This window comes from Arachis ipaensis, chromosome B4 (assembly GCF_059453495.1).
Source record: "Arachis ipaensis isolate K30076 ecotype BB chromosome B4, ASM5945349v1, whole genome shotgun sequence".
Taxonomy (NCBI): Eukaryota; Viridiplantae; Streptophyta; class Magnoliopsida; order Fabales; family Fabaceae; genus Arachis; species Arachis ipaensis.
This window is the reverse complement of record NC_142439.1, coordinates 47094711-47121335: the sequence shown is the minus strand read 5'-3', so window position 1 is coordinate 47121335 and position 26625 is coordinate 47094711. Positions and strand designations below refer to the sequence as shown.

At 36.1% G+C, this 26625-nt stretch overlaps 1 protein-coding gene across 1 annotated transcript; it reads right to left on the bottom strand.

The window, feature by feature from the left end:
• Positions 1 to 2342: 2342 nt before the first annotated feature.
• LOC148567440 (alcohol-forming fatty acyl-CoA reductase-like) lies at positions 2343 to 2955 on the bottom strand. The gene is made up of 4 exons (XM_088484567.1): positions 2877 to 2955; positions 2741 to 2790; positions 2470 to 2675; positions 2343 to 2385 (listed from the first exon to the last, which is right to left on the bottom strand). The coding sequence occupies exons 1-4, from the start codon at positions 2953 to 2955 to the stop codon at positions 2343 to 2345; spliced, it is 378 nt and encodes a 125-aa protein (XP_088340693.1).
• Positions 2956 to 26625: the final 23670 nt, after the last annotated feature.

The window sequence follows — 26625 nt, the reverse complement described above, 5'->3', positions numbered from 1 at the left end:
GAATAGCTAGGACTTATGGACTTGGATTGATATAGCTCATTTGACTTTCCTTTACTCTTTAGAGGATGATTTAATGGGATTGATCCTTGCAATTATCATGTTGTGGTTAGTGATAAGGATAGAGATCCTTGACCACTAAAACTTGCCAAGATCTTTTTATCATTTGAATTTCATTGCCATTTACTTTTCTTGTTTCTTACTCAAAATCCCAAAATATACATGTCCATAACCAATAACAAGAACACTTTCCTGCAATTCCTTTGAGAGACGACCCGAGGTTTAAATACTTCGGTTATTAGTTTTATTAGGGGTTTGTACTTGTGACAAACAAATTTTTGTATGAAAGGATTATTGTTGGTTTAGAAACTATACTTGCAACGAGATCTCATTCCTGAAATTCTTTACCATCAATAAATCGTTCATCAATTTTCAAACATAGTACTTAAATATTTTGTTACTTTGACCCAAAGTAAATTTCCTAGAAGTACTATACTTCTGCAGCTAATTATGGCATGGCAAAGATTTGCAACCTACTAAAATACTACTACTAGCAATAAACAAAATCTTGGAGCATGGCACCACTCTTGGTTTTTTGGATATCCACAACAGTCAATGCCCCTTTTCAAGCAAAAAAAATAAAATACTTGATACAAATCTTGGAGCATGATATGACTCCTTGTCTCATATTAATAGCCAGATTAGTAGCTAATCATATATATATATATATATATATATATATATATATATATATATATAATATATATATACAAACTTGTTGATATATGTATAGGCACATCAAGTTTAGTGCATTTTTTGGACAAATTTATGATGTGCTTAACTCGAAATGTATTTAGGCTCAATGATAAACCCATATTTCATGAGTTCTTTTGTGCTTAATTAGAGTGATTTATTCAACTCTTCACCTACTTATTCACATTAATTGCATGGTTTTACTTTCCCTTCCTTATTATGTCATATTGTGAAAAACATGTTTCCTAAGCTTTAAAAAAATTAATTATTTTAATTACCTTTATTTCCGTTCGATGCCGTGATTAGTGTGTTGAGTAGCTTCAGGTTTCCTAAGACTGAATGACTTAAAGGATGAAAAAAGGAAACATACAAAAATGGAAGGAGAAGGCAAAACGGAGCTTTAAGGAAACTGGTATCCACGCGATCGCATAGACGACGCGATCGCGTGCCAGAAGCAAAGAAGCAGCGACGCGGCCGCATGACTGACGCGACCGCGCGCCTTGAGTAGAACACCCACGACGCGGACGCGTGACTGACGCTCCCGCGTGGAAAGGAAAAGCTCCAGATTACGCGACCGCGTGAGCAACGCGGACGCGTGACAGAGGCCACGTATCAGAATTTACAGAATACGCCCCCAGCAATTTTTGAAGCCCTTTTTGGCCCAGATCCAAGTACAGAAAGCATAGATTAGAGGTTATAAAGTGGAGGAATGCATCCATTCAAGGAGAGCTCGCCAATTTCTAGTTTTCATGATTTAGATTTAGTTTAGAGAGAGATTCTCTTTCTCTCTTATGAATTAGGACTTCTTCTTGTTTTGGGAGTAACTCTGGATCCAGGTTTTAATGTTCTTTTATTTCAATTTTACTTTTATTTATTTGATTCCAATATTTGAATTGATTATTATAATTTAAATTATGAATTATTCCATGTTACAGATTTCTATTTGAATTAATGATATTTAAGGTATTTTTCAGTTTATGATTGTTCTCTTTGATTTAAGTTGCCATTGCTTCCCATCTAAGGCCACTTTTATTATTCCAGCAATTTACTTTTTCCCCTTTTGTTCTTGGTTAAGAAATCAGTGACTCAACATTATTGAACTCAGCATAATTGATAATCGTTATCTTGCTAATTGATCTGAACTTCAATAATCCCAACTTCTTCCTAGGAAATAAATAGGATTCGAAGGTCAAACTAATTAGTCCCTTGACTTACCTTTGCTTCATAGGTTAACTAAGTAGAAATAAGATACAACTTTCATTATTATTGAGAGGGATAACTAAGTTGGACTTCTAATTTCCCTTATCTTGCCAAAAGTTGTTTTACAGTTATTATTTATTTTTAATTGCCATTTAATTCACTCGTCATTTAAATTACTTGCTTCTCACCTTCTAAACCCCGATTACAACCTTTATAACCGATAATAAGAACATACTTCCTCACAGTTCCTTGAGAAGACGACACGAGGTTTGAATATTTGGTTAACAATTTTTAAGGGGTTTGTTACTTGTGACACCCAAAACGTTTGTACGAAAGGGATTTTTGTCGGTTTAGAGACTATATCTACAACGCGACTGTTTTTATGACATTTTTTACTGGCAGAAATCACGATCGTCACTCAACGATATATCATACCTGCAATATAATATTAATTTATTAATTTCATATTCAAAGAAAATTAAAAAATCATCAGAATATATATATGTATGTACTGTGTACCTTTCATCAAAGTTGGTAGTTGCAGCTAAATTAAAAATAGCATGTGTTTGGTCATAAATTTGTTGCTTGAGAATAGAATGAGAGTTTAAACCCAAATCTTGGCGAGAAATATTCCCTAGGACGAGTGTCAATTTTTGTGCTATAAAGGAATTGAAGTTTGGACCTAAGTTTTCCTTTATCAATCTAAACAGCTCTTTGCCTATGATCTGCAACAATTAATAGTATTATTTGGAAAAGCAAGCAAGTGTAACAGACTAAGTATTAATAGTACCTCATTTTGCAAAATTTGTATCTTCTCCACCAGTATCTTCTCTACCTTAACTGTTTTTATATTACAAAACCAAATACATAAATATATTTAGTAATATGAATGAATTATACATTGAAAGAAAGAATAACATATGTACTTTTAGCAAGGAAGCCAGTGGCTTCAGTGATGAGAATGGTCTTATCCTCAATGAAGTGGAGTATGCTTCCCAATTCCATTATTGAAACAGAACAGAGAGAGCGAGAAAAATGTATAACACGTCATAAAATTATGACATTATTTTTTTTGTTATATGCACTTATGTTTGCTTAAACAGGTTTTAGCCTCAAATTGAAACATGGAAATTGAAAATGCAGTTCATAATCTTCTTCAAATTGAGAATGAAGTTCATAATTTAAATCCATGAACATATTTTCTCCCAATATAGTTGGTTGAGTAATTTAAAGACAACAAAACTAGCAATGATGAAACTCTAAAACCCACAAAATTAGACAATGCAGTATCAGCATCTTACTCCTTGCCAACAATCACCACTGCAAATAGACTCTCAAACATTTTTATGTTCTAAGTAATAAAAAAAACATAATCTTATTGAAACTCTTAAGAAAGAATTTCAAACACTTAAACCAAAATCCAAATAAGATTTATTACTGAAAAAATACTTTGATTTCAGCTTGATCAATTAGATTCATTAGGATCATCCAAGTAAACATAGCAAAAGTAATAACACAGAGAGATAATCATAGGCTTCTGAATATTCAAACCAAAATAAAAAAACAAAGGGAAAAGACCTAGCGACGACGATAATCTTGTGCGTCTATGCGCAAGAACAGTGGCGGTGCAAGCGGCGGAGGTGTGGTGTTGCGACAAGAACAACAACGGTGGCTGAAAGACTTTGGCGACGTAGATCTGAGATGAACAAACAATGACGGCGATGCAGATCTGAGGTAGATCGAATGGAAATGAGGTCCAAGGAGTAGGATGATAAACGTCGGCTGTTGGCAAAGGCAACGGTTATGGCAGTAATGATCAGCGATTGAGGGATTACGCGAATCAACCCAGTGGCGATATTTCTTTTTTTTCCAGTTTTTCTCTTTTTCCGTTTCTCAATTTGAATTAGGAGATAAAGATAAAAAAAGTGACAATAAAAGTTTAGCGGCAATAGTGGTAATGGCCACTAATAATTTAGAAATATTAAAATTAAAAAACAAAAAAAAAGATAATTTTCTCACAATAGTAATAATGGCCACTATAACACATAGTAATAATGGTAAATATATAATTGCGGCAAAAACATAAGTTAAATTAAAGAATTAGTAGCCATTAAAAGAGCGCTTCTTGGGAGGCAACCCAACCGTTGGAAACAATTTTCTTTCTTTGCTTAGTTTACTTTCAGAAAATTTAGCATGTGACTGCAGAGAATAAGTTTGGTGTTGCTATGTAACAATTTGATTTCCAAATCTTCACTGGGTACTTGCATCATTCTAAAATGAAAGTGTCACACTAAGATTGGTGTTGCCACTTACCTTTCATGCAATGTACTGATAGAGGGCCAAAAGTAGGTTTGGAGTTTCACAAAGTAGATTCCGTTGCAAGTATAGTCCCAAACCCAACAATCGACCATCAATCAAATTTTAATCTAAAGATGTCACAATTAATACAAAATAATCGGGAGTTTTTAAATCCTGGGTCGTCTTCCCTAGGAGTTGTAATGAAATGTTCTATTATTGGTTATTGGGTATTTTGGGGTTTTTGGTTATAAGAGGCATGGAATTAAAATGGCAAGTAATTAAATGGAAAGCAAGTAAAAGCAATGAAAATGGAAATTCAAATACTAAAAAGGGCTCTTGGAAAGAATTGGAGAATTAAGGATTCCTATCCTAGTTATGGACCACCAACATCGTAATTGTGTAAAATTAATCCCAATTAGTCAATCCTAACATCGACGATTAGTCAAAAGGGCATAATTGATCTCAATCCACAAGTCCTAGCCAACTCTATTAATGGAAGGCATAGAGTTAGTGGAAACCAAATCAGTTAACAATCCTCACACAATGTGGAATGGACATCCACCACTCAAGTTCACCCAATCACACAATTTCTCAATCAAGAGTGTGAAAAACTAGGCAAAAATCCAACCAAGCATTTTATCAAACACTTGGTACGCGTAAAGGGAAAACATTGTAAAATATCAAGAATTAATAAAATCTACAACTACCAAGCAAGAAAAGTAAGAGCAACAACTCAATTAAACAATAAAGGAACATAAAACATAAATTGCATTAAATGGAAGTCAAAATAATAAGAGTGCTCATAAACATAAAAAGTAACAAAAATGAGAAATTAACAAGATAACATGAGAAAATTAAGGCAATAGAACAACGAAAGGTAGAAGAAACTAGATAAAAACAAGAATTAAAAAGAGAAATTACAAAGAAATTAAGCTAAAAACCCTAGGTTCTAGAGCGAAGAGGGAGCTTCTCTCTCTAGAAAATGACCTACATGATGCTAAACTAAACCTAATTGCTCCCCCCTTTTCTCATGGAATGATGGCCGTTTGATATAGCACTCATCAGCCTCAGAAAGTCCCAAAACTGGGCTCTGTAGGCCTAGAAATAGCCCCCAGTGATTTGCATTAATGAGATCACGTGCTGGGACTTGTGCGTACGTACAGACATGTGTATACGCACACTTACTAATCTTTCACTTGTGCGTGCACACAGATTGTTGTGCGTACACACACATGCTATTGTGCTTCTTGTGTGTACGTATAGAAGGTTGTGCGTACGCACACATGCTGTTGTGCTTCTTGTGCGTATGCATAGAAGGTTGTGCGTATGCACACTCCAATGTGTGCTTCTCCTTTGTTTTCTTCATGTTTCCTCCCTCTTGCATGCTCTTCTTCCACTCTTATCAAGCCATTCCTACCTATTATACCTGAAATCACTCATCAAAACCATCAAGGCATCGAATGGGATAAAAGTGATTAAATTAAGCACAAAATAGCATGTTTTTACAATTAGGCACAATGTAGAGAGAAAACACAAAAGCATGCTATTTGGATGAATAAATGTGGGTTTGTATGATGAAATCCACTCAAATCAATCCAAAATTTATCATCGAATATGGATTCATCAATTCCCCCACACTTAAACAATAGCATGTCCTCATGCTAATCACAATCAAAGGAGAAGGATAAAAAGGGCAAGCAATTTATTCAATGCAACTACTTATATTCATGTAACTATACTAAATGCTAACTACTTCTACCTATACTATGGTTCCCTATGGAGTTTGGCAAAAACAAACAAGAGAATTTCAATCAATTCAAAACAAGCCTTAAGGCTAAGGTAAGGAATTAATGCAACATGATCCACATCCAAAGATTTGATTTGAAATTTTTAAAATTAACTTCAACAACTTACAAGAAGACACAAGATAAGGGATGTAAGCATAGAATTGAGCGATCGAACCCCTCACCATATGTGTTTACGCTCTAGTCGCTCAGTGTGTTGGGCTTAATCACTTTATGCTCCTTTAATCATGTTTTTCAAAGATTTGCAAGTCATCTAACAATCAACAAATACTTGATGAATGAATGCAAATATCATGAGGACTTATCCATGGGTTGTGATGAGCGGATAATTTATACGCTTTTTGGCATTGTTTTTACATAGTTTTCAGTATGATTTAGTTAGTTTTTAGTATATTTTTATTAGTTTTTAGTTAAAAATCACATTTCTGGACTTTAATATGAGTTTGTGTGTTTTTCTGTGATTTCAGGTATTTTGTGGCTGAAATTGAGGGACCTGAGCAAAAATCAGATTCAGAGGTTGAAGAAGGAATGCAGATGCTGTTGGATTCTGACCTCCCTGCACTCAAAGTGAATTTTCTGGAGCTACAAAACTCCAAATGGCTCGCTTCCAATTGCGTTGGAAAGTATACATCCAGGGCATTCCAGAAATATATAATAGTCCATACTTTGCCCGAGTTTAGACGACGCAAACTGGCGTTGAACGCCAGTTCCATGTTGCAGTCTGGTGTTCAGCGCCAGAAACAAGTTGCAAAGTGGAGTTCAACGCCAGAAACATGTTACAAACTGGTGTTCAACTCCAAGAATGGCCTCTCCACGTGTAAACTTCAAGCTCAGCCCAGGCACACACCAAGTGGGCCCCAGAAGTAGATTTCTGCATCATTTACTCATTTCTGTAAACCCTAGTAACTAGTTTAGTATAAATAGGACTTTTTACTATTGTATTTACATCTTTAGTTTCATCTTTAGATCACGTTTGGGGGCTGGCAATTCGGCCATGCCTGAGCCTTCATCACTTATATATTTTCAACGGTAGAGTTTCTACACACCATAGATTAAGGTGTGGAGCTCTACTGTTCCTCATGAATTAATACAAAGTACTACTGTTTTCTATTCAATTCAGGCTTATTCCGCTTCTAAGATATTCATTCGCACTTCAACATGAATGTGATGATCGTGACACTCATCATCATTCCCTATGAACGTGTGCCTGATAACCACTTTCGTTCTACCTACGATTGAATGAGTATCTCTTGGATTTCTTAATCAGAATCTTCGTGGTATAAGTTAGAACCCATGGATGGCCATTCTTGAGATCCGAAAAGTCTAAACCTTGTCTCTGGTATTTCGAGTAGGATCCGGGAAGGGATGGCTGTGACGAGCTTCAAACTCGCGAGTGCTGGGCATAGTGACAGACGCAAAAGGATGGTGAATCCTATTCCAGTATGATCGAGAACCTCCAGATGATTAGCCATGTAGTGACAGCGCATTGGACCATTTTCACAGAGAGGATGGAAAGTAGCCATTGACAACGGTGATGCCCTACACAAAGCTTGCCATGGAAAGGAGTAGGATTGATTGGATGAAGACAGCAGGAAAGCAGAGGTTCAGAGGAACGAAAGCATCTCTATACACTTATCTGAAATTCTCACCAATGAATTAGATAAGTACCACTATCCTATTTTATATTTTATTTATTTTCATCCACTATAATTTCTTAAAACAATTTAATCCGCTTGACTGAGATTTACAAGATAACCATAGCTTGCTTCATACCAATAATCTCCGTGGGATTCTACCCTTACTCACGTAAGGTATTACTTGGACGACCCAGTGCACTTGCTGGTTAGTTGTACGAAGTTGTGAAACAAAATTAAGAATATGAACGTGCGTATGAAGTTTTTAGCGCCGTTACCAAGGAAGTAAAGATCACGATTTTGCACACCAAGTTTTTGTTGTTGGCCAAGTCTTCCTGTTTGATCTTCATATTTTCTTGTTTTGTGTCTTTTCTTGTTTTTCATATGCATTCTTGAATTCGTAGTGTCTAAAAATTAAAAATTTTTAAGTTTGGTGTCTTGCATGTTTATTTTTTCTTAAAAATTTTCAAAAATAAGTTCTTGGTATTCATCTTGACATTCATAATGTTCTTGCATGCATCACATGTTTTGATCCAAAATTTTCATGCATTGAGTCAATTTTTTGTTTTTCTCTTTCATCATTAAAAATTCAAAAATAAAAAAAAATATTTTTCCCTTTTTCACTCATAAATTTTCGAAAATTTGAGTTGACTTTTTCAAAACTTTTTAAAATTTAGTTGTTTCTTATGAGTCAAATCAAATTTTCAATTTGAAAATCCTATCTTTTTTAAAAATCTTTTTCAAAAATCAAATCTTTTTCATTTTTTCCTATTTATCTTTGAAAATTATAAAAATATTTTTCAAAAATCCTTTTCTTAATTCTATCTCATAATTTTCAAGAATATTACTAACAATTAATGTGATTGATTCAAAAATGTAAAGTTTGTTACTTGCCTAATAAGAAGGGTTCAATCCGCTGCTGGTAGCCTTAATTGGGTGGGTGGCGCGCTATAGATCGGATCCTAAGTAGCTATAGGATGAACCCTTAATGAGACCCCAAAAAACCCCCGGAGCGCACAGTCCCATCGAGTTAGCTGTTGATGGAATGGAATAAGCGATATTGACTCTCTTGTCGAAAGGGCGGCGTCAAGCTCTTACCCAGGCAAAGAAACAAAAAACGACACTTTCCGAATAGAAGAAAAGCATAACATCACTATTGATGAGAGTAAATCAGATCTTCTGCGGCTCTTCAAGCTCGTTGGCTCTGCGTCCACCGAAAGTCGGTAACCTTCGTCAGCATTTGGTACTCTCTCGAAGCTAGGAGAGGATTCTAAACAATTCTATCGAGCCGAACAACAAAAAGAGAAAGATAGAATACCTTTCTTAGCTAGCCTAGCGTGCTATAAACCTACAGGGACACAAGAGCCAGATCGAAGACTCACACAGTGGTAACTGATAGTAGGGAGCCATTCATATTCAACCCTCAAGGCATGATCATCGACTTTGACAGCCTTTCCTCTTTCTTTTGCTTTGGGACGGTATTTCAACAACGACAATCATGGTACCAAAGATGGTGCGCCTTCAGAGGTGGAGCCGATTAGCCGCCATGTGATGCCCGTAGTAAGTCAAATAGAAGATGAAAACATTCGATTACTTTTCCAGCGCTATGATCACCGTCAAAGACAGGGTTTGTTGTAAATCGCTGGTTGGGTTTACCAACCAAGAAAGACATGGGAAAAGCAAAAAGGTTTTTTAGGTACTTACTCAGTCACGTATTCCTATGTATAGGTAGAATAGGTATAGGAAATGACTTCGTAGGTCGAGTAGATTTCTTTAAATTTTAAAATCAAATCTTTTTGTTTCTTGTTAGTCAAGTAATCAACTTTAATTTTCAAAATCAAATCTTTTTAAATTTCTTTTTTAAACCTTTTTCAAAATAATTTTCAATCATATCTTTTTCAATTTCAATTATATCTTTTTCGAAATCAAATTTAAAATCTTTTCTAACTTCTTTTCTAACTTCCTATCTTTTCAAAATTAGACTTTCAAATCTTTTTCATTCAATCTTATCTTTTTGTTTCAATCACATCTTTTTTCAATCTTATCTTTCCAAAATTTGATTTTCAAAATCTCTTAACAACTTAACTTTTTTTTTTATTCTTATCTTTTTCAAAATCGCCTAACTAACTTTCTACCTTTAATTTTCGAAAATCCCTCCTTTTTTCCAAAATTCCTTTTTAATTAACTAATTTTCGAAAATCCGTCCTTTTCGAAATTTAACTTTAATTTTTAATTTTTATTTTAATTAATTTTCGAAATTCTCTCACCTCTCATCTCCTTCTATTTATTTATTCATCTACTAACACTTCTCTTCCACCCAAAAATTTGAACCCCATCCTCCTCTGAGTTCGAATTCTTCTCTTCTTCATTCTTTTTCTTCTTTTCTTCTACTCACATAAGGGAACCTCTATACTATGGTAAAAAGGATCCCTATTATTATTTTTTGTTCCCTTCTTTTTCATATGAGCAGGAGCAAGGACAAGAACATTCTTGTTGAAGCAGATCCTGAACCTGAAAGGACTCTGAAAAGGAAACTAAAAGAAGCTAAAATACAACAATCCAGAGACAACCTTATAGAAATTTTCGAAAAGGAAAAGGAGATGGTAGCCAAAAATAATAATAATGCAAGGAAGATGCTTGGTGACTTTACTGCACCTAATTCCAATCTACATGGAAGAAGCATCTCAATCCAAAGATAGCCTGAATTCTTGGGATAAGCTGGTCACGGCTTTCTTAGCCAAGTTCTTTCCTCCTCAAAAGCTTAGTAAGCTTAGAGTGGATGTCCAAACCTTCAGACAGAAAGAAGGTGAATCCCTCTATGAAGCCTGGGAGAGATATAAGCAACTGACCAAAAAGTGTCTTTCTGACATGCTTTCAGAATGGACCATCCTGGATATATTCTATGATGGTCTGTCTGAACTATCAAAGATGTCATTGGACCATTCTGCAGGTGGATCCATTCACTTAAAGAAAACGCCTGCAGAAGCTCAGGAACTCATTGACATGGTTACAAATAACCAGTTCATGTACACTTCTGAAAGGAATCCTGTGAGTAATGGGACGCCTATGAAGAAGGGAGTTCTTGAAATTGATACTCTGAATGCCATATTGGCTCAGAATAAAATATTGACTCAGCAAGTCAATATGATTTCTCAAAGTCTGAATGGAATGCAAGCTGCATCCAACAGTACTCAAGAGGCATCTTCTGAAGAAGAAGCTTATGATCCTAAGAACCCTGCAATAGCAGAGGTGAATTACATGGGTGAACCCTATGGAAACACCTATAATCCCTCATGGAGAAATCACCCAAATATCTCATAGAAGGATCAACAAAAGCCTCAACAAGGCTTCAACAATGGTGGGAGAAACAGGTTTAGCAATAGCAAGACTTTTCCATCATCCACTCAGCAAAAGACAGAGAGCTCTGAGCAGGATCCATCTAGCTTAGCAAATATAGTCTCTGATCTTTCTAAGGCCACTTTGAGTTTCATGAATGAAACAAGGTCCTCCATTAGAAATTTGGAGGCACAAGTGGGCCAGCTGAGTAAAAGGGTCACTGAAACTCCTCCTAGTACTCTCCCAAGCGATACAAAAGAAAAGCCAAAAGGAGAGTACAAGGCCATTGAATTGACCATCATGGCTGAACCTACAAGGGAGGAAGAGGATGTGAATCCCAGTGAGGAAGACCTCCTGGGACATCTAGTGATCAACAAGGAGTTTCCCTCTGAGGAACCAAGGGAATCTAAGGCTCATCTAGAGACCATAGAGATTCCATTGAACCTTCTTATGCCCTTCATAAGCTCTGATGAGTATTCTTCTTCTGAAGAGAATGAGGATGTTACTGAAGATCAAGTTTCCAAGTACCTTGGTGCAATCATGAAGCTAAATGCCAAATTATTTGGTAAAGAGACTTGGGAAGATGAACCTCCCTTGCTCATCAATGAACTGAGTGATCTGGATCAACTGACATTACCTCAGAAGAAACAAGATCCTGGAAAGTTCTTAATACCTTGTACCATAGGCACCATGACCTTTAAGAAGGCTCTATGTGACCTTGGGTCGGGGATAAACCTCATGCCACTCTCTGTAATGGAGAAACTGGGAATCCTTGAGGTACAGACTACCAATTTCTCATTAGAGATGGCAGACAAATCTATGAAAATGGCTTATGGACTAGTAGAGGACGTGTTAGTAAAGGTTGAAGGCCTTTACATCCCTGCTGATTTCATAATCCTAGACACTGGGAAGAATGAGGATGAATCCATCATCCTTGGAAGACGCTTCCTAGCCACAGCAAGAGCTGTGATTGATGTAAACAGAGGAGAATTGATCCTTCATCTGAATGAGGACAACCTTGTGTCTAAAACTCAAGAATCTCCGTCTGTAACAATGGAGAGGAAGCATAGAAAGCTTCTCTCAGTACAAAGTCAACTAAAGCCCCCACAGTCAAACTCTAAGTTTGGTGTTGGGAGGCCTCAGCCAAACTCTAAGTTTGGTGTTGAACTCTCATATCCAAACTCTAAGTTTGGTGTTGGGAGTCTATAAAATTGACCTGATCACCTGTGTGGCTCCATGAGAGCCCACTGTCAAGTTATTGACATTAAAGAAGCGCTTGTTGGGAGGCAACCCAATTTTTATTTATCTAATTTTATTTCTATTTTTATTGTTCTTTCATGTTTTATTAGGTTCATGATCATGTGGAATCACAAAACAAATACAAAAATTAAAAACAGAATCAAAAATAGCAGAAGAAAAATCACATCTTGAAGGAAGGACTTACTGGCGTTTAAACGCCAGTAAGGAGCATCTGGCTGGCGTTCAACGCCAGAACAGAGCATAGATCTGGCATTGAACGCCAAAAACAAGCAACATCCTGGCGTTCAAACGCCAGAAGAAAAATCACATCTTGAAGGAAGGACTTACTGGCGTTTAAACGCCAGTAAGGAGCATCTGGCTGGCGTTCAACGCCAGAACAGAGCATAGATCTGGCATTGAACGCCAAAAACAAGCAACATCCTGGCGTTCAAACGCCAGGAATGCACCTTGAGAAGAGCTGGCGCTGAAAGCCAGAAACAAGCATAGAACTGGCGTTCAATGCCAGAAACATGCTGCATATGGGCGTTGAACGCCCAGAACAAGCATCACTTCGGCGTTTAAACGCCAGAAATGCATGCAAAGGCATTTTGCATGCCTAATTGGTGCTGGGATGTAAATCCTTGACAACTCAAGATCTGTGGACCCACAGGATCATCTCAGCATCTGTGGACCCCACAGGATCCCCACCTACCCCCACTCATATTCTCCCCTCACTCTCTTCCATATTTTTTCTTCTTCTTCTTCTTTTCTTTCTTCTCTTGCTCGAGGGCAAGCAATATTCTAAGTTTGGTGTGGTAAAAGCATAAGCTTTTTGTTTTTCCATTACCATTAATGGCACCTAAGGCCAGAGAAACCTCAAAAAAAAAATAGAAAAAAGGGAAGACAAAAAGCTTCCACCTCCGAGTCATGGGAGATGGAGAGATTCATCTCAAGGGTTCATAGCTCAGTAGAGGAGCATTTGACTGCAAATCAAGAGATCCCTGAGATACCTCAGGGGATACATTTTCCTCCACATAATTATTGGGAGCAACTAAGGATAGGAGCACCAAAATCACTAGGGATCATGCAACAGAGGCAAGAAAGAGACATAAAGGAGCTCAAAAAGCACCATTGGTCCTTCAAAAGGCGCCACCCTCACTAAGGTGGACTCATTCCTTAACTTCCTTGTTCTTAATTCTCTATTTTTCGTTTTTATGTTAAATGTTTATCTATATTTGTGTCTTTATTACCTGATCATTAGTGTCTAAGTGTCTATGCCTTAAAGTAATGAATATGAATCCATCACCTCTCTTAAATAAAAAATATTTTAAAAACAAAAGAACAAGAAGTACATGGTTTCAAATTCATCCTTGAAACTAGTTTAATTATTTTGATGTGGTGACAATACTTTTTGTTTTCTGAATGAATGCTTGAACAGTGCATATGTCTTTTGAAGTTGTTGTTTACGAATGTTAAATATGTTGGCCTTTGAAGAATAAGGAAAAAGGAGACATGTTATTTGATAATCTGAAAAATCATAAAAATGATTCTTGAAGCAAGAAAAAGCAGTGAATACAAAAGCTTGCAAAAAAAAAAGGCGAAAAAAAATAGAAAAAGAAAAAAGCAAGCAGAAAAAGCCAAAAGCTCTTTAAACCAAAAGGCAAGAGCAAAAAGCCAATAGCCCTTAAAACCAAAAGGCAACGGTAATAAAAAGGATCCAAGGCTTTGAGCATCAGTGGATAGGAGGGCCTAAAGGAACAAAATCCTGGCCTAAGAGGCTAAACCAAGCTGTCCCTAACCATGTGCTTGTGGCGTGAAGGTGTCAAGTGAAACCTTGACACTGAGCGGTTAATGTCAAGGTCCAAAGCACAAAAAAAAGAGTGTGCTTAAGAACCCTGGACACCTCTAATTAGGGACTTTAGCAAAGCTAAGTCGCAATCTAAAAAGGTTCACCCAGTTATGTGTCTATGGCATTTATGTATCCGGTGGTAATACTGGAAAACAAAGTGCTTAGGGCCACGGCCAAGACTCATAAAGTAGCTGTGTTCAAGAATCAACATACTGAACTAGGAGAATCAATAACACTATCTAAACTCTGAGTTCCTATAGATGCCAATCATTCTGAACTTCAATGGATAAAGTGAGATGCCAAAACTATTCAAGAGGCAAAAAGCTACAAGTCCCGCTCATATGATTGGAGCTATGTTTCATTGATATTTTGGAATTTATAGTATATTCTCTTCTTTTTATCCTATTTGATTTTCAGTTTCTTGGGGACAAGCAACAATTTAAGTTTGGTGTTGTGATGAGCAGATAATTTATACGCCTTTTGGCATTAATTTTACATAGTTTTCAGTTTGATTTAGTTAGTTTTTAGTATATTTTTATTAGTTTTTAATTAAAAATCACATTTCTGGACTTTACTATGAGTTTGTGTGTTTTTCTGTGATTTCAGGTATTTTCTGGCTGAAATTGAGGGACCTGAGCAAAAATCAGATTCAGAGGTTGAAGAAGGACTGCAGATGCTGTTGGATTCTGACCTCCCTGCACTCAAAGTGGATTTTCTAGAGCTACAGAACTCCAAATGGCGCGCTTCTAATTGCGTTGGAAAGTAGACATCCAGTGATTTCCAGCAATATATAATAGTCCATACTTTGCCCGAGTTTAAATGACGCAAACTGGCGTTGAACGTCAGTTCCATGTTGTAGTTTGGCGTTCAGCGCCAAAAACAAGTTGCAAAGTAGAGTTCAACGCCAAAAACACGTTACAAACTGGCGTTCAACTCCAAGAATGACCTCTCCACGTGTAAACTTCAAGCTCAGCCCAAGCACACACCAAGTGGGCCCCGGAAGTGGATTTCTGCATCATTTACTCATTTCTATAAACCCTAGTAACTAGTTTAGTATAAATAGGACTTTTTACAATTGTATTTACATCTTTAGTTTCATCTATAGATCACATTTGGGGGCTGGCAATTCGGCCATGCCTGAACCTTTATCACTTATGTATTTTCAATGGTAGAGTTTCTACACACCATAGATTAAGTTGTGGAGCTCTGCTGTTCCTCATGAATTAATACAAAGTACTACTATTTTCTATTCAATTCAAGCTTATTCCGCTTCTAAGATATTCATTCGCACTTCAACATGAATGTGATGATCGTGACACTCATCATCATTCCCTATGAATGTGTGCCTGACAACCACTTTCGTTCTACCTACGATTGAATGAGTATCTTTGGATTTCTTAATCAAAATCTTCGTGGTATAAGTTAGAACCCTTGGATGGCCATTCTTGAGATCCAGAAAGTCTAAACCTTGTCTGTGGTATTCCGAGTAGGATCCAGGAAGGGATGGCTGTGACGAGCTTCAAACTCACGAGTGCTGGGCGTAGTGACAGACGCAAAAGGATGGTGAATCCTATTCCAGTATGATCGAGAACCTCCAGATGATTAGCCATGCAGTGACAGCGCATCGGACCATTTTCACAGAGAGGATGAGAAGTAGCCATTGACAACGGTGATGCCCTACACAAAGCTTGCCATGGAAAGGAGTAGGATTGATTGGATGAAGACAGCAGGAAAGCAGAGGTTTAGAGGAACGAAAGTATCTCGATACGCTTATCTGAAATTCTCACCAATGAATTACATAAGTACCACTATCCTATTTTATATTTTATTTATTTTCATCCACTATAATTTCTTAAAACAATTTAATCCGCCTGACTGAAATTTACAAGATGACCATAGCTTGCTTCATACCAACAATCTCCGTGGGATTCGACCCTTACTCACGTAAGGTATTACCTGGACGACCCAGTGCACTTGCTGGTTAGTTGTACAAAGTTGTGAAACAAAATTAAGAATATGAACGTGTGTATGAAGTTTTTAGCGCTGTTACCAAGGAAGTAAAGATCACGATTTCGCACACCAGGTTGTAATGGGGCTCGGGTCAAGGTAAGATTGTATTTGGTCAAGTGAGCTTGAAATTTGAATCTTTGATTAACCTAAGCTTCCCACCTAACCTACAACAACATTCTTCACTTTTTCACACACTCATGCATTCCCTTTCAATCACATTCCATATGCATTGATATTATTACTTTACTTTGGGGTATTTTTGTCCCCTTTTATTACTTTTTTTTTCTTTTTCTTTTTCCATTTTTTTTTCTTTTATTTTTCTTTTGTTTTTCTCTTTTTCTTTTGATGAATTATATACAAAAGTGCCAATGCATATGGTTTTAAATATTTAATACATGAGCATGTACCCAATTCCCAAAATTTTCAATAAAAATACTAAAATACATTTTTATCTCACCCAATGTCCCCAAATTTTCCCATACTTGAATGATAAACACACCCACTAGCCTAAGCTAATCAAAGATCCAAACAAGGGACATTTATTATTTTCCGCTTTAAGGCTTGTAATATGCTAAAATTAAGAACAAATTGGTTTAGCATAGGCTCAAAGTTGGCTAACAATGGAAGATAAACAGTAGGCTATTTGGGTAAGTGAGCTATTTGAAACGATAGTCTCAATCATATAAATGTATTCATACACAAAATAATGGACATATAGAATCAAGCAAATCAAAGATTACAATCAAAAAAGGAGTTTATTACGCAAGAACAAAGTTTATGGTTGAAAACATACAACCATACAATTAAGGCTCAAATGTTACTTGGTGTTTTGTTCAGTATCTTTTCTATGTTCTTTAAGAAGTATATTTCAAGCAAGTTCATAAACAAGTTTTAAATCTAATCAATGGAACGCCCTAAAAGAGATTTCTTGAAAATTATTTCTTGTTTTACTAAACTTATTTCCTATACTAGGCAACATGCAAATATAACTATAAGCAAGCCAAGATATATACAAGCAACTAATAAAAGTGCAATGTAATGAAATATTAAACAAATATTCACAAAAACATAACTATTAAAAGCTAGAAAATAGTGCAAAGTGTTGAGAAAGAGAAATTTATGCCTCGAAAATTACGGATCCTCTCCCACACTTAAACGTTGCACGGTCCTCCGTGCATGCACTCAATCCGGGGGTTAAGAGATGTGAGGCTTCACTTTCAGCTGGTGGGGATTGGGGCTCGGGTCACTGTATAAAACAAATAAACAAGAATTGAGGAAAAATTTATAGTAGTGTGGTATGATAAAAGACAATGTGTGTATTCTAAGTGTTCACGGTTTAGAACACACATTGGCTAGGTAAAATGGCAACCACATAATCAAAAGAAATAACATGTGTTCCTCAATCAAGGTAGCTTAGGTTGCATGTAAAGAGTAAGCAAGAGATACCGCACAAACAAACTTAGGTAACCACAACTAAAGTGAATTGAACATTTAATATTGGATATTGAAGTTATGGAAGTGAAAGCGCAAGGTGAATAGAAAATGGCACAATCAACAATAACCAATTCATTGATGAAAAGAAGACTACTTATTCATCCTCAAAGTCACATAATAAAGGTACTTGTTGCAAAAAGTGACAAGCTAGATAAGAATCAAGTTAAGTCACTCAAACAAATGCAAAGCCTTAAAATAAATAAGTATCTTGTTATGTGATTATATTGACATGAAAATCATGCTGATCAAGTAATTTCAATTCAATTCACTAAAGTAAAGGTGCACAATTCATAATTAAGTTGCCAAACAAGTATATAGTTTAATGCATATGGTAACTACAACATATGAATTAAACTCATAATTCATTTAGTCAATCAAACAAAGACTTAATGTTCAGTGCAGATAGTTATCAAAAATTAAATCAAAATTCAAGCATGAAGCAACCCAATCAACATCAATAAAAAACTTGCAATTTATTTAATTAACAAACAGCTAAACCAAAACTAATATAATTACTAAAACAAAAATGAGGTGCATTGAAAACTAAGTAAAATAAGTAGAAAAACAGGGGAAAAGCAAGAGAAGAGAGGGATGGAGGGGGTGAAAAGTGCGTTAGGGCTAAATTTAAAGTACAATGAAAATGTTGCCCAAAACAGCACTTGTGCGTATCATGAATTAATATTTGATGAGATACTTTGGCTTGATTTGAGTGGATTTCATCACATAAACCTACACTTAAAAACCAAAATAGCATACTTTTGTGTTTGATCCCTAAATTGACCCTAAATGTGAAAACATGCATTTTTGTGCTTAAATTGAGAAAGTTTATTCCACTTTTATGCCATTTGATGCCATGACTTATTTGTTGACTGATTTTAGGCTCTAGAGGCAAGATTGGCTAAGCAAAAGTGGAAGAAAGCATGTATAAGGGAGAAAACATGAAGAAAACAAGAAAAAGCAAACACAGGAGAGCGTGCGTGCGTACAAGCCAGCGTGCGTACGCACAAGACGAAATTAGCATGTGTGCGTACGCACAAGCACCTGTGCGTATGCACAGGAGAATATTCAGCGAAGTGTGCGTACGCACAGGACCTTGCATGTGGATTCATTAATGAAACACGTGATCCGTGAATTTAGGGGCCTTTGGCCCAGTTTTGGAGGACTTTATGCTAAATGGGAAATGCTATATGAAGGGGAAATGATCAAATATGAAGGCATTAGAGTAGGAGGCCTCATTCTACATTTTTTAGCATAGTTAATTAGGAGTAGGAGTAGTGTAGAGTAGATAATTCTCTCCTAGGGTTTATGTAGCTTTCATGTAGCATTTTATAGCAAGATTTGATCTTGGATTTTACTCATCTTTTTTAAGTACTCTTTAATTTCCTCTTTAATTTCACTACTTTTGTCTTTATTTTCTTATGGTTCAAGTACTTTGTTTATATATGCAATTTTGAGTTCTTGAAGTTTTGATTGATGAATTTCATATTTCATGATTTTTATATGCTTGTTTGATTGTCTCTTGTTGATATTTTTGATAGTTGGTTATAGTTTTCTATTTTTCCTTGAAATTTTCCATGTTTTGCTTTTATGCACACAAGGTATTTGTGAAAATGCCAACTTTAGATTTTGAGTAGATTTTCGCACCTTGGCTTGGGATTTGAGTTCCAAGGATACTAGAGTCATGATGTCCGACATTTAGTAATAATTCTTGGGCAGTTAGTTGATTTTTATTTCCATTGACGCTAGCTTTTTACCAACAAGTTTGGTAAGTTAGCTAGGACTTATGAATTAAGGTCAATTATGCTTGCTTGACATACTCCTTGATGTTAGGGGTTGACTAAGCGAGATTGACTCATCATAATTACCATAGTTGTGGTTATGGTGATGATAGGATTCCTTGGACTCTCATCCCCAAGTCAAAGCTCTTTTATGCATTTATAGCATTTTCACTAGTTTTGATCTTGTTTTCCATTTACTTGCATAGATTCCAATTTTGATTATCTCTTTGTTCTTTTATTGCTTAGTTCTTTTAATCTTTTTCTCTTTGATTGCATAACCCTTTTTCCTAACAACCGAAAGCATGACACTTCAATTGCATTCCTAGGGAGAACAACCTGAAGTTTAAAGACTCTCAGATTATATGCTTTGTATTTGAATTAAACTTTGATGTTGGTTGATTGTTGGGTTGGGACTATACTTACAACGCCAATTCTATTTTGATGAAAATTCCTAATCCACTTTGGGCGCTCATCAAGTTTTTGGCGCCGTTGTCGAGGAGCTAGCATCATGTGTGCTATATTTTGGTTGTTGTAAATATGTCCATAGTGTGAATAGATACTTTTTGGGTTGTTTTTTTGTTTTTGCTATTTATTAGGATTTTTTCTTCTTTTGTTAATTGATGTTTTTTGCTTTTATTTTCAATTTTCTCTATGAATTATCACCCTCTTGGTTTGGAGTTTGGTTGTGATCATTTTGTAGGGTTTGGTAACTTCAATTTTGGTTTGCATCATGGGATTGGAGTATCAATTTTGGAAGGAGCAACCTCCTCTATACGACAATGAACCATACCCTTCCCAATTTGCATACCCAAACCAAGGATATGGTGGATTTCACTTTGATTATGCACCTCCACCACCATATGCCTATGACCCATACCTCCAACATAATCCTCGACCACCACATTTTCAAACACCACACCACCACTACCAACAACCACATCCGTACATACCACCTTAAGATACTCATCAACATGAACTACCTCCCCCATATACAACCTTCTTCCCAACCAATGAACTTTCCCTCTTATCTAATTGTGAAGTTCTCCAACCCTTGACCCAAGAACCATAAGTCCTTCAAGCCTTTCTCCAAGAGCAAGAAGGATTCTGAATGACACAAGGGCACTTCATGGCCACCATAGGCGAAGCGGTAAACCGCTTAATCCTCCTACACTCATCCGATCAAGGCATTCCTCTTGAGGAATGTGAGGGATCAATGATGAGTGAAAATTAGATTTCCACACAAAACTCACCGGCAAGTGTACTGGGTCGCATCAAGTAGTAAAACTCACTTAGAGTGAGGTCGATCCCACAAGGATTGATGGATCAAGCAACATTAGCGAGTGATAAGTCTAGTCAAGCTAACATTGGTGAATTAGATGAAATTGAAGCAACAAAAAGTAAATTTCAGGAATTTTAAAGTGCAGAAGGTAAATTGACTGAAACTTAAAAAGCAAGGAATGTAAATTGCAGTAAATGTAAATCAGCAGAATGTAGATTGGAAAAAAGCATAAAGAGCTAGAAAAGTAAATTGCAGCAAAATATAAAGGGGGCTGGGTGCTAGAAAATTAAATGGAAGCAGTAAATTAGAACTCAGAACAATTGACAGAATCTTAAACTTGCAGGAAGAATAAATCAAATTGAGTCAAGAACAAAAATGCAAAAATTGCAGAGAAGTAGAAGTGCAGAAGAGTAAATCAGCAAGAAGACTTAGATCAATTCTGAAATCTCAAAGAGAAATTAACAATTTAAATGAAATAACAAAAACAGAAAGAAAGCCAAGAGCTCAATTGCTCTCTCGATCAAAACAGAAAGGAAATTGCAGAGGAAAGAAAATGAAATAGAAAAGAAAAGAAAACCCAGATCTGATTTCCAATTCTCAAGTTCACAAAGGAAAATTTAAACAAAGAACTCTCTATTCTACTCCTACTCCTATTGCTCTCTAGCAGAGCCAGCCTTCCTATGAAAATGAAATTGATGCCTTTATATAGGGTTTACCTAAATGACAAATGAAATTAAAAATAAATTACAAAAATAAAATTCATATTCTAACTATTTCTCGTGCCTTTGAGTGATGTCAATGAGCTATCCTTGCTTTGAGGCTTCAATGGGCTTGAATTGGAATTAATTGAGCCAGAGTTGCACTTGGAGTGGGCTCTTTTGGTTTGGATTTGAAGAAAGGTGGGTCCAGTTGGCTTTGGTTCAAGTGGCATGGGTTGGGGGCATGCTCCAGTGGAGCGCTCCGTTTGGTTTTGTGAATGCTACGTTTACTTAGCCTTGTTGGTGAGCCAATTTCGTGCCAAGCCTCCTTGCTCATAGCGTTCACTCTTTGAACGCTACATTCAAATTGTGAACGCTACACTTGATGCTGAGCCTTCCTCTCTATGAGAAGCACGAAAACGTTAGCTATAGAGAATGCTACGTTCTAATTTCCGAGCGCTGCCTCCTTGGTTTGCTCTTTGGTGTGCATGCTTGGCTTCTTTGAGCGCTCCGTTCTCTCCTTTGAATGCTAGGCTCTTTGCTTCCAAGCTTTATGTTGCGACAAAGTTCACAAAAGTGAACGCTACATTCAAAATTTTAAACGCTATGTGTTACTTTGATGTGCACCCTTGCTTTCCTTAATGCCTTTCCCGAAAACGTTCATTTTTATGAACGTGGTGCTCACTTAAATTGAACGCTCCTTGTTTGAACGCTTGCTATCTTTGCTAGCTTTACTAATTCAAGCTTTCATTATCTTTAATTAACAATGCCAAGCGTTCATTCATTTAAGGCTAGCGTTTATTCATGATGGCTTTAATAATTAAATGTTTCATGCATGCATTTATTTCATTCATTCGGTCATTAATAAATAAATGCATGCATGCATAAGCATTAATGCATGATAGTTCATGATGCTAATGCCAAGGCTCCATGGTCATGGGCCACGCTTTTAAAAGCGTGGCCTAAGATTCCAAAGCGTGCTCAAACTTCAAAGTGTGCCCCAAAATCCTTCTTTTCTTCTTTTGAGCTGATTTTGTGCTATTTTGCTTCTTTTTCCACTTATTTCTTACAAAATTTATAAAATCAAAAGATCAAGGAAATATACCATTTAAGCACAAAAGCATTCAATATTTAAGCACTAATCATCAATTTCTTGTATGAAAAAACATAGAAAAACATGACATGATGACATGTCATCACAACACCAAACTTAAACCTTGCTTGTCCCCAAGCAAGAAAAGAATCATGCAATAAAGATTGACAATCTAAGGCAAGAAGAATAGTAACTCAATGTTCGTGGTTGGCTAGTTTTCTATGCATGCTACAATCACAAAAGAAATGTAAATGATTGATGCTACTATCTAGCTCAATTTATGAAATCTTTTTCTTATATTTCTTCCTTGAAACAAGCTTTTGATTTTCTTATTAGCTTCTTCTTTTGGGTGCTTTGCCCCATGAGTTGATAACAAAGCTATGACTCTAAATGCTTTGTTTTTAAGTATTACCACTTGATACACAAGCACCACAAAAATTTAATTAGAGGACTTCATTAAGCTCATTTGTTTCTTTTCTTGACTCTCTAATCATTGATGCTCAGAGCCTTGAGCTTTGAGGGAGTGCATTTGCACTTGAGCCTAGCCTTGACTTCTAAGTGTTTTGTTTTTAAGCTTTTTGCCTGATACATAAACACCACAATTACTTAACAATTAAATTGTCATTGGTACTCAGAGCCTTCAGCTTTCCCATTATGTCCCTTTTTTCTTTTCTTACCTTAATTTGCAATTGCTTCTTTAAGATTTTCATGATTTCAAAAGATTTCACAAAATGTCCTAGATGAAAACTTCAATTAAATAAGATCTAATACAATTGAGCAACAGTTAACCATACTAGCCTTCCAATACTTGTATGCACATGCTAAATTCTTCTTTAATGACCTTGTTTGTTTATGATCATGATACTTTACTGCTTTGAACTTTACAAAACTTAAGTTGGTAGTCATAGTGGCATAGCAACATGTTACATATCAAAATTCAGGCTATATTTATTCATACACACATGTAAACAGAGAAGATAAAGACAATCATGCAATTTAAAGTGCTGGAAACAAATGAGAGGAAAAGGAACTTTACAACCTTGTAATTCATCTTCTTTATTGTTGTCATTTTCCTCTCATTCTTCCCCTTTCCCTACCAACTTCAGAGTGCTTGCTCATCCACAAGCAATAATTAGAACAATGGCTATGGGGCTACGATGGATCATGAATGTCTTACACAAAGAAATGTTAGTAGTACATGTGTTTTGATCAAGCAAAATTAAAGATAACAATCAAGGCACAGAGAAACAGAGATATTGTGATTGCAAACATAAGAGGGTGTGCATGATACATTGCATAAAAATATAAGTGGCACACCAAACTTAGTGTGACACTCTCACTTGGAATTGATGCAAGTATCTAGTAAAGTTTGAAACCAAATTTTGTTGCATAGCAACACCAAACTTAGAATGCAACCATATGTCAATTTATTTGAACTAAAACTAAGCAAATGAAACTGTTATTTGTTAAATACAATCACCAAGTGAAGCATCTGTCATGAATAAGGATTTCTTGGTGAGGTATTAACAAAAACAGTTAAGTAGAAAACTAAATGAAAGCATTTAAAAATAGAGAAATGACTAAAGCAAGTAGAATGAAAAAGTGTCAAACCAAAAGAAAAATAATACTGCAAAGGCATTATGATTATGTAGACAAGTGGTGTTGCTGGATGGATTGCATAAAAAATAAGTGACACACCAAACTTAGAATCTTAGTGTGACACTTTCAATTCAGATTTGATGCAATCATCCATAGAGATTGAAAACACATTGTTGCAGGGCAACACTAAACTTAGAATGTAGTCATATGCCAATTTATTAAAATTGATTAAAGCAGTCAGAGAAAGTAAACAAAGCAAAGAAATGAAATGTTACCTACAGTTGGGTTGCCTCCCAACAAGCGCTCTTTTAGTGTCATTAGCTTGACATGTTGTTCTTCACTTTCTTCCTCTTCTTCTAGTTTGTTAAGAGGAATGACCTCAAGGGGGGAGAAGATTCAGCTATTGTCCCCTGTCTTGGCCTCTCCTCAGCAAGCTTCCTTTTGTAAATGGCTTGATTGAGCTTGCTTGCTAGATCAGGGACAGGATTGGTGCTCTTGTTAGTTGCCTTCACTTCTTGGATATCAATACTTGGTGGTTGTGTGATGGTTGGAGTATTATCTTCATCAAAAGCCCTTTGAATTGGTGGTTCAATGAGCCCTTCATCTATGCACTTCTCTGCTTCAATTGAGTGTGATTTCTCTTGATTGTCTTCCTCACTTTCTTGTTCCTCCACTTCCTCCTTTGCAGATTGTTCCTTATCCTGAATTCTTGGCACTCCTAAGTTTCTCCTGCTTTACTTTAAGTGCCCCTCCATCTTCTTGAAGAGGATTTCTTTCCAGGATTGTTTGTGTCTTTCTAAGAGTTGTTCTTGTCTTTCAATGACTTGGTATTGGCTTTCCAAGGATTCTTTGGACCATTGAAGGTAATCCTCAACTGCTAGCTCAAGAGATGAAGGTTGAGAGTGATTTTAGTGACATGGATGTATTGTGGTGAGGTTGTTTTGAGTGGTATGAAATGAATCTGGTGAATTAGGGAATGAATTTTTTGAATGTTGAAATGAGTTTTCTGTGTAGTGGGATGAATTTTGATGAACTAAGTCGTATGGATCTTAGGGGGAAGTTTGTGTTGAGGCAAAATCAAGTGATGAAGGATTTTCATATGAAAAACTGGGAGGTGAGGTTGGACAAGTTTTCATAAATGAATTAAATGCTTGCTCAAGTGATGATGGCTCTTGATATGTGGAGTATGAATTGTCAAATGCTCTCTGATTTTGGTCCTCCCAAGCACAACTTAAAGAATTTTTTAATTCATCATAGTATGGATCATCTTATGGCATTAGAGGACAGCTTTGCATGAATTTATTGAAGGCATAATCAAGAGATGATGTCTCTTGCTGAGTATTATATGGAGCACTAGAATTCCCTTCCCAGCCATAGTTAGTGTTAGTATCATAACAGTATGATTTACTTTTTGGCTTTGGGAGGAAATTCCTTTCACTTAATTGTTCACACTCTTGTTGATATACACAGACACCATGAGAAAAATGACATAAATCATTTTATGGCTTTGGATAATATCTCTTGTGATTTGCTTAATCAATTTGTGGTTCTGGAGCATATCTCCATGGATTGGAGTGCTCAGAATGTGCAACTTCTTGGTGATATTCCTATCCATCATTAGAGTAATGACTTGAATCATATTGTGATGGTGAGCAATATCCCATGAAGTTTGTTTGATCAGAAGATAAATTGAACTCCATTTAAATTTTGTAAAACACAACACCAGTGAAAATTGAGATTCATGTCACAGTTGAAAATTCCTTAGTGAGGCAATAACTCAAACACCTTGGTGTCAGCCAAAAAAATAGAAAATTAAAGGAACAAAAACAAAGAAAATGCTTAATCTAGACCTCTCACCCAGTTAGTCATTGTCGATCTATATCAATCCCTGGCAACGGCGCCAAAAACTTGATGAGTGAAAATTAGATTTCCACACAAAACTCACCGGCAAGTGTACCGGGTCGCATCAAGTAGTAAAACTCACTTAGAGTGAGGTCGATCCCACAGGGATTGATGGATCAAGCAACTTTAGTGAGTGATTAGTCTAGTCATGCTAACATTGGTGAATTGGGTGAAATGGAAGCAATAGAAAGTAAATTTCAGGAATTTTAAAGTGCAGAAGGTAAATTGACTGAAACTTAAAAAGCAAGGAATGTAAATTGCAGTAAATGTAAATCAGCAGAATGTAGATTGGAAAAAAGCTTAAAGAGCTAGAAAAGTAAATTGCAGTAAAATATAAAGGGGGCTGGGTGCTAGAAAATTAAATGGAAGAGGTAAATTAGAACTCAGAACAATTGACAGAATCTTAAACTTGCAGGAAGAATAAATCAAATTGAGTCAAGAACAAAAATGCAAAAATTGCAGAGAAGTATAAGTGCAGAAGAGTAAATCAGCAAGAAGACTTAGATCAATTCTGAAATCTCAAAGAGAAATTAACAATTTCAATGAAATAACAAAAACAGAAAGAAAGCCAAGAGCTCAATTGCTCTCTCGATCAAAACAGAAAGGAAATTGCAGAGGAAAGAAAATGAAATAGAAAAGAAAAGAAAACCCAGATCTGATT